This window comes from Lissotriton vulgaris, chromosome 3_1 (assembly GCF_964263255.1).
Source record: "Lissotriton vulgaris chromosome 3_1, aLisVul1.2, whole genome shotgun sequence".
Taxonomy (NCBI): Eukaryota; Metazoa; Chordata; class Amphibia; order Caudata; family Salamandridae; genus Lissotriton; species Lissotriton vulgaris.
Genome location: NC_141689.1, coordinates 891521451 through 891534327, shown reverse-complemented (window position 1 = coordinate 891534327; position 12877 = coordinate 891521451). Strand labels below are relative to the sequence as shown.

The window sequence follows — 12877 nt, the reverse complement described above, 5'->3', positions numbered from 1 at the left end:
TCGTGGATGCTGGAGGGCTGGTCTTCGGTGCAGGAGCTGCTCGGGGTCGGGCTTCTCAGTCCCCTAAGCACTTGGGCGAGGATGCCTCTGAAGTCGTGCTGGAGCGAAGTGGTGCTTCTTTCAAGATGGCTGGTCCCACGTGTCTCGTCGCACCCACGGATCTCAGCTGTGCTGCAGATGTAGGTAGAGGTCGGAGAGGTCTGGGAATCCGGGTCTCGTCGGGCTCTGAAGTCTGGATCCTTGCAGGAAGACGACAAAGGGAAGCCGCTGGACGCTGATGGTGCCTGCTTGTGGAGGGTGGACACTCCTTGCCCACAAGGGAGATTTCTTCAGTCTTCTGTGGAGCAGAACGTCGAAGTCCAGAGTTTCTTCTTGTAAAGTTGTTCAGGATAATCTAATTTGGAATGGGACCAACTCCTACCTTTATCCGGCTAAAGGGGGCTGTACTACGACTAGGTCCCTCCTCTGGGTGGGACCAGGAAGGGGGGTGGTTACACCCCCTTTCCTTTGTCCGGTCTTGCGCCAGCTCTGGGGCTGGAGTGCCCCAGGAACTGGTTTAGACCGGTGTATGCACAGGGACACCTTGTGTGCCCCAGGCATGTCTCATTCCTTTCAGCCCTGTCCTACCTAATACACAACATCCTGTCTGGGGTGGTGCTAGCACCTCCCAAGGCAGGAAACCCTTTGTCCAAGCCTCCCTTGCTGGAAGGACTCCCAGCAGCAGGAGGCCAGACTTGTGTCTGTGGTGGCAGCATCCATTTTGTGATGCTGAGGCTCGAGTTAACTTTAACCGGGGTTCACAGTTACATACATGTCGTGTCCCTCTAGACGGGTGGAATGCTACCCCCGTCGCCAGAATTGGCGAGGGGGTAGTATTCCAATTCGTATGACACCTTACTCGAAATGTTTTGATAATGTTATACCAAAGTTGGCAATAACCGCGAGGATTATAATGCACTTAAGAGTATATGGTATAGCGTTATCATGGAAACAGCTAAAGGACTTGGTTCCGAAAGCTGCAGACAGGCTCAGCTCATGCTAGAGCACCATCTCACATAATTCCAAGCACTCTGCCTTCAGGATTGATAAGGCCTGCCATAGGAGTGACTGATAGGAGGATATGTGTCCATTTTAGGGTTAGATATAGGGATACTATATCTAAAGCAAAGTAAATGTAAATGTAAATGTAAATGTAGGTATACTTATATAGCGCAACCTGTCACCACAAAGGGCATCCTGGCGCTTGCCTAGGGAACCCGTCCTGGTATTCCCCTGTGAGAAGCCCCGACAGGGTGTCCACAGGGTGAAAGTCAGGCATCCCGCCGCGAGGGGCCGTTGTGGAGATTAAGCAAGCTATTGCCCAGAGTCGCAGAGTGTGAACCCGTGAGTCGAGGAGGCACCGGGACGAGAATTATCGAGTCCGTGGAATTTTTAGCCCAAGACCCGCCGGGGCGGGGAATTGAACCCTGGTCCAGGACCGATCTCAGATTCCGGGTCTGCCGCCTCTAACCCCTGAGCCACACTTCTCCACTTCTCCACAAAGGGTGATTACACCATCTTGCCCCAGCTGATTGATCAGCCAGTTGTGTCAGATTTGGATGGCCAGCCAGGGGTGTCATAATACATGCTGCAGCCCCTGGTAGGCCCTGGGTGCACCTATGCCCTGGGTACCTAAGGTACACTGTACAGGGACTGATAAGGTGACTCAGTATCCAATTAGATATGCACCTAAGGTACATGGTTGTCAATTTAGAGAGAGCACAGCTTGGCTGTGTGTCTGATTAGCAGGCCCACAGCCAGTGAAAGTCGTAAACCAGTGAAGCAAAAAGCAAAAATCGGGGGTGACCATAGGATTGCAGACCCTACTCTCCTACACACAGATATTCAAAAACACACTTGGAGAGATATTTTTCAGAGGAGAGATCATGACTACACTTGATATGTAGAACTTTCATTTGTGCATGCTAGGGCACAGGGTCTGCTGCAAACACCCAGAGATCTTCTGTTATAAATTCAGTTTGCCACTGTAGAAGGGGAGGGGGCGGTAGTTTGCCCTGTCTAATACGAGGACAGCTCCTTTTATGATTTATGGATTACTTACTATGCTGACTGTGTTTGTGTTAGGCATCGTCTTTCTTATTGTGGCCCGTATACTGCATACTAGAGCACAATAGTTAAAATACATATTTTTAACTTTTCTCGTGCGGATGGGTGTGTCCTGTCCCCACGATTCCTGAGAGGGTTGACAGTGTTATGTTGTTGGTTGTTTAATCACTTGTTCCTTTGTGAATGAGTAGGAGGGAAAGTGAGACTCTATAGTTAGTTGGTTCTGGGCTCATTGGTACTAAGGTGGTAGGATACCTCAGTCACTGCCTACTAAGGTTCCATGGTCCCAAGCATAATTCTGTGACTCAGAAGAATCCCTGCAACAGGACCAGAAGACTCAGAGGAGCTGGGGACACAAGGAACCGCCCAAGTTAAATACCCAGGTACCCCGTGGAGACTGTGTGCAGAGTGGAAACACAGCCTTGTGTCCAATAGAAGTCAACGAGGAAGTTGCTGTTGCAGTTTGGTATAAAAAGGAACCTTCCCAGTAAACCCCGAAGAATCTCTGTGGAAGACAGAAGGTTGGAGAGTCACCCCACCCGTAGATACCCCAGGAACCAGGATACTTACATCAGGGAAGCTGGGAGCTTAAGTGCAAAGTGGCATCTGAAACCTCTATGAACCACAATGGAGGACTTCAGTAAAGATGCTGCTGGAGAAGACTGTTCACCAGTCCGGTGGAATCCAATGGTGGATTCTTGAAGAGGAGAACCTGATACAGAGGGGACAGTGTCTATGCAACTCGGAGGTGAACAGGAGGCACAGAAGAACAATGCCCACCGATGACTGACGTTTCAAGTGAGTTGACAGTGACCTTGACGCTGCAGCTGGGAGGTGCAGGCGACTCAGAGGAAGACCAGGAGCCGTTCATGAGCTGTTCCATGTCAGAGGTTGAGAACCAGGGAGTCGATTTCCGGTGGCAGCACCTACAAGCCAAGGGACTTAACACAAGCATGAGAGTTGGTGCAGGCTTCAAGGAAGCAGGGGAGTCTACTGAAGCAGAAATAGGCCCTCAAGAGAACCCAATGGCCGAAGGCACAGGAGTTGCAAAAGGACCTCGAACAGCTCACCAAGAAAAAAGGCCCACGGCGCAGAGGGTGTAGTTAAGATGCTGAACTTTTTAGGAAGAGAGTCTGGAGCTTCTTGTAGCCCGAAAGAGTACAGAACCAACAAGCCTTGGCAACGGCAAGTAAATGTGTGCACAGGGGTTTAGTACCAGTGGTTCCAACAAGGGATACTGACCTCAAAATTGCAGTGAGGACAGGTCAGGACTTGAGGGAGTTGCAGTGCCACCACCTGTGTTGCTCAGCCTTTCAAATTCTGTGGGACGTCAGGAGCAGCAGACCGGTCAGCTTTGTTGCGGTTCTTGCAGATACAGGGGAGTGACTCCTTCGCTCCAAAGGAGATTACTGCATGTGTCCTTGATGACCACAGTTCTGTTGAAGATCCTGGAAGAAGAAAGACACAGACGACGAAGAAGACTTGCAGAGCAGAGACCAGGACCAGCAAGAATCTTCCTTAATGCAATCTCAGTTCCTGGTGCAGTCGAAGTGTTGAGACGGTTGAAGAGTGACGTGGTTTCAGGCTTGAGTCTTGTCCCACGACGAATCTGAAGAGCCACCCACAGGTTATTCCTTAAGTACCCTAGTGAAAGGGTTGGAACGACTATGGGGTACCTCCCAGAGGAGATAAGGGCTAGCAGTACTGGTTCCAACTTGAGTATGCAAGGAGGGCACTAAATGTGCCCTTCAAAGCAGTCTAGTGGTGCTGGCATGTACTGGGGGTGTCCCCTCCAGTACATGGGGTCATACTTCAAACACTGGAATCTGTGTTGGGGTATGATTCATACATGTTTGATACTAAACATGACCGGTTCAGTGCATGCACTCTATATTAAGACATTTTGTAATGACTGATGTGCACTATATGTAATAAAATGGCTGACTGCACTTACAAAAGTGTGGAATATCGACTCCGGGATTTGTAGGGGTGTCCTGCCTATGCAGGATTCAGAAAAGGGGGTGGTGATGAACAGAGTGTCTGAATTAAGCAGACCACTCTTACCCAGTCCAAAGATCAGGGCTTGATCTATCACCGTTATTTATCTCACTGCACCATCCCAGCTCAGAACCTGGCTATATGCAAATCAGTCTGTCCCTGGCCCAGTGCATCATGGGAACAGGGCAGACTAAACTACCAAGCCAATTCTTCACCAGAAAGGAGACAAGCTACAGGGGACCGGTTTCTGGCATTTCAGCCTTCTTCGGCCCGGCTTGCTTGAATCCTGATGGTGCAGTGAGAAAGGGACTCATGTCTGAGTATACCCTGCCACACCTATAGTGGCCAAAAACGATTCAGAAAAGGGGGTGGTGATGAACAGAGTGTCTGAATTAAACAGACCACTCTTACCCAGTCCAAAGATCAGGGCTTGATCCATCACCGTTATTTATCTCACTGCACCATCCCAGCTCAGAACCTGGCTATATGCAAATCAGTCTGTCCCTGGCCCAGTGCATCATGGGAATAGGGCAGACTAAACTACCAAGCCAATTCTTATACTGGGAAGGAAACAAGCTTCCGGGGACCGGTTTCTGGCATTACAGCCGTCTTGGGCCCGGCTTGCTTGAATCCTGATGGTGCAATGAGCAAGGGACTCACATCTGAGTATACCCTTCCACGCTTATGGTGGACAAAACGATTCAGAAAAGTGAGAAACCGGTCCCCGGAAGCTTGTTTCCTTCCCAGTATAAGAATTGGCTTGGTAGTTTGGTCTGCCCTGTTCCCATGATGCACTGGGCCAGGGACAGACTAATTTGCATATAGCCAAGTTCTGAGCTGGGATGGTGCAGTGAGCTAAAAAACGGTGATGGATCAAGCCCTGATCTGTTGACTGGGTATGAGTGTTCTGTTTAATTCAGATACTCTGTCCATCACCACCCCCTTTTCTGAGTCTGCTTATGCAGGGGCACCCTCTCGCCTGTAATCAAGCTCCCTGCCTTCAGGACTGAAAGGCCTACCAGAGGGGTAACTTATAGGTTTTAAGTGAGGTGAACTCAGATATAGGAAAACTGATATCTGTTGTGAGGGGTGCTAGCAACCACTCACACAGGCTGCAATGGCAGACCTGTAGTCACAGTTTGAGTGGTCTCTAATGGGTGGCACAATACATGCTGCAGCCCATGGGAGACCCCTGGTGTACCTTTGTCCTGGTTACCTTAGTATCATATACAAGGGTTCACCAGTAGCCAATTATGGAGGCATGGAAGTACTTTCCATGGTTAATATAGAGAGAAAGCACAGTGACTGGGGTCCTGATTAGCATTGTAACAAGCTTTATTTCGATATAGTTCATATCTTAAAAAGCAGTACAGATAGATAAAAACAATAAAAGGTCAGTGCATGGATAATAAACATACAATACATAGTACAAGTGGCATGAGTAGTATACATAAAAACAATCTATAATAGATATTAAACAAGGTACAAAAGCCTGGTGGATCCAATACGCCATGCCCAACCCAGAAATTTAGCCAAGCCACATGCAAACAAGGGCCGAGGATCCGATTTTTAAATTCGTAGGGCCTCCTTATGTGATCTAGTACCAAGCTCTCTACAGAGTGGCTTCAGCCATCTGCTGCGTGGGACTGCATAGGCCGGGCATTCGAATAATTAAGTGGGAAACGGACTCTGTCCTATTCACACAGAAAGGACAAAAGGGAGTTGTCTGCGCCGGAACCTTCCAACTGGCAGTCAGTTGCCCCACTGGAAGTAAACCTACCCTACATTTAAAGTATAGAGTCCTATCCCAGGATTTTAGAATGATATCCAGGTACGGTTCGCAAAAGTGCACCTCCTTGACCAAAAGAAATTCCACAGTGGTCTTACAAAAGTTGGCCTTGCTGTTTCTGCCATCAATCACCCAACTCCAATATAACTTCTTCAGGATTGACTTGGGCGGGGCAGTTCTAGTAATCCAGGCGTCTTCAAGACCCAGGTCAATAAGGAGGCGCTTAACTTCCTTTAACCAACGAACCTTAGACCAACCAGGCGTTAGAAGAACTTCTTTTAAACCCTCTGCGTAACTGGACAATTCTGGGACTCTCCAAATGCGTGTCCACAAAAGAAGAGGACGCAGCCTCGCCTGATCACTAATGGGCCGAGTGCCCATATCTAAAAGAAGTGGGAGAGTTGGTGTACTATAAGGGAGGCCCATGAGGTCTTTGTGGAATTTATTTTTTGAGCGGGACAATTGATCCACATTCTGCACACCCCAGAGTTCTGCCCCATACAAAGCTGCACTAACAATGGGTTTAAGGGATGAGGCACGTTGTTCCTTGAGGAGGGCCCCCACCACCCTCTTGTGGGTCAACAACATCTTTTGGTGATGGCATTTCCATCATAGAGTCACAGAGGCGAATGACTAGGTAATCGAACTCCTTGACCCTCTCGAGTGGAACTGATTCCAAGGTAGGTGGATAAACGGTCTTCAGGGGGTTTAAGACCAGAAACTTAGTCTCCCCTGTATTTATAACTAGTTCCCTTGAGTCACAAAAGGTCTTAAAACTAGTTAGGAGACTCTGCAGGCCTGCTGGGGTTTTGAAGATCAGGAGGGTATCATCTGCAAATAAGAGGGTAGGTATTTTCCTGCCAGCCAGGGAGGGTGCGTCAGCTGGATGTTGTAGCAAGTGCTCCACCACTCCGTTAACATACAATGAAAACAGACTGGGGGCTAGCACACATCCCTGGCGGACACCTCTATTTACAGGAATTCGTGGAGTTTTTTGTCCCTGGTTACCCCACCTGATATGCGCAAAATGATCTTCATGTAACTTTATCAGCATGTTAAGTAAGTATGGGGGAATACCCAATGCATCAAGTACACTCCAGAGTTGGTTACGTGGGACCAGGTCAAAGACAGTCCGAAGATCTATAAATGCAAGGTACAGACTGCCTTTGCCCAGTACAACCACTTTCCAGAAAAGCATCATTAACCGGAATGATTGCTCAATGGTCCCCATGCCAGTTCTAAAGCCAGCCTGGAAGTCTGAGAGAATTTGCTTCTCCTCTACCCACTGTAAGACCCTTCCTAGAACCACTTTGCCTGCCACCTTCTGTGTAGAGTCCAAAAGGCTTATAGGGCGATAATTAGCAGGGTCGTCACGACTCCCTTTCTTGAAGATCGGGACGACTTCTGCGCCCTTCCATGAGTCCGGAAGAGTCCCACCAGCCAAGCCAGCATTCAGTAGGGAAGCAATGAGTCTCCCCCACTCATCTGGATTAACCCGAAGCAGGTCCCCCGGAAGGCCATCAGGGCCCGCTGCCTTGTTTAAAACAAGGCACTTAACCGCCCCCACTACTTCCTCAGGTGAAAAGAGTATTTCCTCATTGGGCTCTGTGCATTCTATGGGGGGCTGATTAGCAGGATCCCAGTCAGACTAGTAAAAAAACATGCTGACACCAGCAAAAAGCATTACAGCAGATCCTAACATCCTACACTTTTGAAGAAATCCCTTGCAATGGTTCTCCCTTCATGTTAAAGTTTTTCACATTTGCGCTTTTAGGTACGTTTGTGCTACGTAATTGTTATTAAGTTTATTTAAGAAAGTAAGAAACGACGTTGTAGGTTCCTGTTAAGTCTAATTTTAGGCCGATCACCATTTCTTATTCTAGCCAACTTCACAGGCAGATCTGTGCTAATGCAGCTCCAGTAGCATTTGAAAAAACATCATTGGATTCAAAATCAGGGAGATTTCTCAATGTAAAATGCCGTCGAGGCATGGAAGATCGCCGTTGAAGTACTGGACAGTGTAGCCTGCTTATAGGCTGCATTATATGTCTTTAAATTCTCTCTTAAGTGTCTGTGCAGTTCTGCATTTTTTCGACACTTTAAGAGATTATTTTTCATTGCTCCGGGGTCCACGCACATGGGCGGGACTATTCACTAGATTATGAACTAGATTATGACTATAACAGAGATACCCCTACTACAGAACTGGAGTTACAGGACAGAAACTACTCCTTATAAGGACTCTAATTTGTTTTAACTTCCAATTACTTTAGCAAGAAAATTCAGAGGCCAATTCCAACACAGACCTAAATAATTTGACCTGAATTTGCTGAACGTATCATTTACCCAAAAAGCCACCATAACAACAAAATAGCGACACATTGCACTGTCCCTGACTTTGTAATCGCATTTCTTTAGCTTTAAGTCCAGATCTATGTTTCATATGATTCCTTAGAGAGCATTTTTTATGAAGCTTTCAGTCTCAGAATAACCCTTTCTGCAGTCTTTACTGCTCAGTGCCCCAAGACCTTTTTGTGCATAATCGCGCTTTATGCAAATGTTTCACTCACCCTCTTTAAAAATAATTGCAACAATCTGAAATTGTTTCTTAAGCATCATCTGTAAACCCAACCTTAAACCTAATGCCACTGAATATGGTAATGTGGAGACATTTTGTTATTTATCCTATATGCATGTGTCGATACGAATGTTGCAGGTTTTGTGTAAATGCTGGTTTAACTGAAGGCCTGTGTTATTTTAGTTTTGATTTTAAGATCCTTGACTGGTCTTACGTTGACAACTGCACATATACTGCAAAATGTTGAATTTGCCTTCCTCTGTTGAGGGATTTCACTGAGGAACCACGTAGTCTTAAAAAAATATGTTCGAAGAATGTGTTTGTTCGCTATTATTGAAAAGCGGTTTGTTGGTTTTGGTACATTTTAATAATATGTTTTTTAAAAGTTGGGAAAGCATATCTGAAAAAGTAGTATAGTGAAAATAATGATCCTCTGTGTGAATTGGTCACATCTGAGTGGCTTGTTTCTTTGAGCATTGTGTTTTTCTGCAAGTTTGGGTGGTAAGTGTATAATTTAACCGGGTTGTTGAATTAAAATCAACATCACAGTTCTGCTGCCACAATGTCAACGTCTTAATGGATTTATTTAATGACAGGAAGAAGACGAAGTTCCAGATGATGAGACATTAAATCAGATGATTGCTCGAAATGAAGAGGAATTTGAACTTTTCATGGTAAGGAAAGAACATCTTTCCATTCCTGTTCAGTAATGTTTATTGCATTTATGACTTATGTGATTTGTTCTTGGTCAGTCACAGCCTAGTATTATCTACTTTGAATTCTATCTGTGCCACTCACCAGTATCAGCATGTCTTCAATAGCTGCTTTTTCGTTTTCTGTTTCATTGCTCTCTGATTTTCTTCAGTTCTCCTGAATTTCCTATTTATCAGGGTTAGTTGGGACTGTGGGTTTTATGCTGTTTTCACAAGGTTTTTCTGACCAACAGGCTAATAATTCCACTAGTGAGGCCACCTTTTTTGTAGTACCAGAATGTCTTACTCAAAGCTTTCTAAAAATCAAAAATTTGCAAATCTCAATGAACAATGGCAAGTAAAAATGTTTGTAAGTTCACCAGCCCATCCTACGAGGAATCCACTGCCTCCATTGGAATAACTTTATGGTGTGCCTTCAGAGGCTGATCATATAATAATACTTGTATTGTCAGCAAGCATAGACATCTACAGGTAGTTTCTAAGCATTCTTTGCTAGATTATAGGGACAAAAGATTCTTTTAGAGCTTAAATCTTATGATGCCATATTGCTCTGGTTCATAATAATAATTTGTAGAGCTTACATCTAATTTCTAGATTGGGACTTGATATCTGAAAAGGCACATATGCGGTCTCCAAAGGCCAGAGCTGTCTTTGTGCTTCTGTGACCTCAGCCTCAGAATTTTTATTTTATTTTTATTTTATTTATTGCGATTTTCATTAGCGCGAACATTACCTGAAGGTGTCAGAGCGCTTTACAAAAGAACCGGTTGCGATACATAAGGTTTTAGGATTACATGAGTTACATAAGATACAAACAGGAAAAAAAATTGCAAATGTACAAGTTGTAAAGTCACACAGGGAAGAGATACAAGTAGAAAAAATAGCAAATGTACAAGTTGTAAAGTTACTCAAGGAAGAGATACAAATGGATAAACTCTAATAATCACATAGGAATGGTAGTGAGTACAAATGTCTACTACATATACTAGTGGTTAGAGCTATCTCTATATACATATATATACAAATAGTGGACTTTCCCAGGATTCCATTTTGCCAGCGATTCGGCTTGGACAAGTATAGATCACATATTTACAGAGTTAAAAGAGAAATAAAAAAATTGTAAAAAAGGGGTAGAGAGCGGTATGTGGGGGAGAAGAGTTGGAAGCTGAAATTGGTGAGATGAGAGAGGGGGATCTGAGGGGTAAAAAGAGATTTGGCAGTCCAGTGTAAGTGAAATGTCTGAAGGTCAGCGGGATGGAATCCAAGGGACCAAAGGAAAGGACAAGAATCAACAAAATGGCGGACCCGGGTCGTGGGCATCGATGGAAACCATCTCATCATGGCAAGATGCACCCAGGGCAAGAGTGACAGCAGGAGAGGGTCCCAAAATGGCGGGGCGCACACGAGTTCCCGTCCAAAAGTTACGAGGACCAAGTCCAAAGAAAACCAGGGAACCGACCCAACGGAGGAAGAACAAGAGGGGAAAAGGAGTCAGTCAAAAAGAGGAGCATCTTCAGTATTTGCACCTCCTTTCACCACTGCTGCACACACATGATCCCTGGTTTAAATGCTCCCACGCTCCTGTACTGGGCACCACAGTCCACCTGTGTCAATAGCTGGAGGGGTGTTAAAACTGTCCCGCCTGTCCTCTGTGGCCACGGGCCCCCATCCACACACTGCAGTCGGGCCACACAGGCGGATGGAGGCTGCAGATCCGGCGATCACAGGCTGCACCAGCTGCGGGCGCCCGCTGGGGAAGATGAAAGGGCAGCAGGGGGCCCGCTCCAGATGTCGAGGCCCTGCATTGTTACCTCATAATGTGGGTCCTTTTCACCGCAGCCCCCACCCCCCACTTCTACCTCCTTTTCACCTCTGGCGCCATCTTGAGATGTTATCGCCAGGGGTGGATATTGTCGAAATCACGGCAGAGCAGCTGCTGGAAGTATCGCGGCCCCAGCGGCAGACGCTCCAGATCGTCCGATTTTGGCATTTGGCCCTTACATATAATTTAGTGGGGACTGGGGGGCCGCGTTAGAAGGTTGTGCGCAGGGTTTCCACTGAGCTGTTAATTGACTTACATCCTACTGACCACTGAGAGATAGGAACATTTGTTATGTCTTGAAGTGGTTTTGACCATTGATTGTTTGTGAATCCTTGGGTACACTGTGCTCTTCATTGATGCAGTGGAAAAGAACAAGAACAAAGACGGTCTTTGAGTTTTTTTCTTGTTCATTGTTTTGGTACTGTGTAATCTGTGTAGCAGCCAGTGCCTGTAGAATATCTTAAAGATCTGCCGGCTTGCTTTATCTTGGCAGAGATCAGTTCTAACTGTCAACATGTGGCAGGCAAGAGAGGTGTACTTTTTTGTTGTTGCTTAAGACTGAAGATATTATGGCATTTCTGCACTATTGGTGTGCTCCGACTGTATAACCAAGTTGCTTCATTTAGGTCATTGACTTGGCAGGAGTCAAGTAGTCAAAGTTTACAGTAGGAATTGGTAATGGATTCAAAACTATAAAACATAACACAGTGAGTTATATTTGCATTTGTACCACAACTATCCCGAGAAAGTTGCGAAGCAGGTTTTTTCCTGAAGTATAGACCCTGTGCTGCTACCCCCACTTTAACCCAATGCCCTCTTGGTTAGTGCTTCAAATTTAAAATAATGAGTGTCAGTGCCCAAAGTTCTGTTCTGGTGGTGCTAATAAAAATTGGGACACTGAATACCAAGGCCGTGCAGTCTGGAATTCACCTCTGCCCTCTTCCAACCCCTGCCAGACACTATTGTACCCATATTTCACTTTTGGCAGCCTCTGCTTTCTCCATTTTCAAGGTTTTTCCTTATTGCTCTTCCTCATTTTTTCCCTTTTTGTTAATTTGCATCTCTTTTGCTTATGGTCAAAATCTGGTGAGTTAAAATAAGTGCTGGTCCACAAAAATGAGTGCCACTCGGCCCCACCAGCAACAGCCGTCTCAAATTAAGCACTGTCCCTTGTGCATAAGTTCAAACAATTGTTTGCATGGGGTTCAAAAGTGTTACTGTTCTCTTTTAAGGCAGTCCTTATCTGTAGAGAAATAAACAGTCCCTTCAGCCACTAAATTCCAATTCAAATCTTGATCTGAGTATTGTCATCATTTTATTCTCCTCAGTAATTCAGAACAGACTCTAAATCACATTGCACAGTTAATCATCATGAGTAAATATGTACATACATTTCAGAACACTAGGCTTTTCCAGGCTGTACAGTAAAATATTAACAATTAGATCAACATTTAACAGTAAGAACTGTTTACTTGATGAATATCTGAATGAACAGGCACCTTAATAGATGTTGATGTATAAGCTTTAAGCTTCTAATTAAACCTTTCCAACTAACACAACTTATATGCATAATAGCAAATTATAAGGACCCATTCTTCACCCTCCTAGGTGATTTTAACCTCCATCTAGAATCGAAAGCAGATGTTCAAACCATCAACTTCGTACAAACCCTTGACATGTTCAATTTTAAGCAACTTGTCACTTCACCAACCCACTCCCTGGGTCACACCCTCGATGGAGTCTGCACAAACTCTCCCTCCTTGATCACACTATCCCCTTTGCCTCAGATCTGGTCTGATCACTCCCTAATCCCATTCCACATTCTGAGCGAAAATTTACCCAACCGCGACAAAGCCGCTTCTCACTCCGAC

The 12877-nt window shown here is 45.5% G+C and overlaps 1 protein-coding gene across 4 annotated transcripts in view; it reads left to right on the top strand.

The window, feature by feature from the left end:
• Positions 1 to 12877, top strand: part of SMARCA2 (SWI/SNF related BAF chromatin remodeling complex subunit ATPase 2) — a 1892118-nt gene that overhangs the window by 1376603 nt on the left and 502638 nt on the right. For all 4 annotated transcript variants that reach the window (XM_086961220.1, XM_086961218.1, XM_086961217.1 and 1 more), the window contains one exon: positions 9068 to 9145. In XM_086961220.1, the coding sequence (XP_086817346.1) occupies positions 9068 to 9145 (78 nt within the window). The remainder of the gene's footprint in view (positions 1 to 9067; positions 9146 to 12877) is intronic.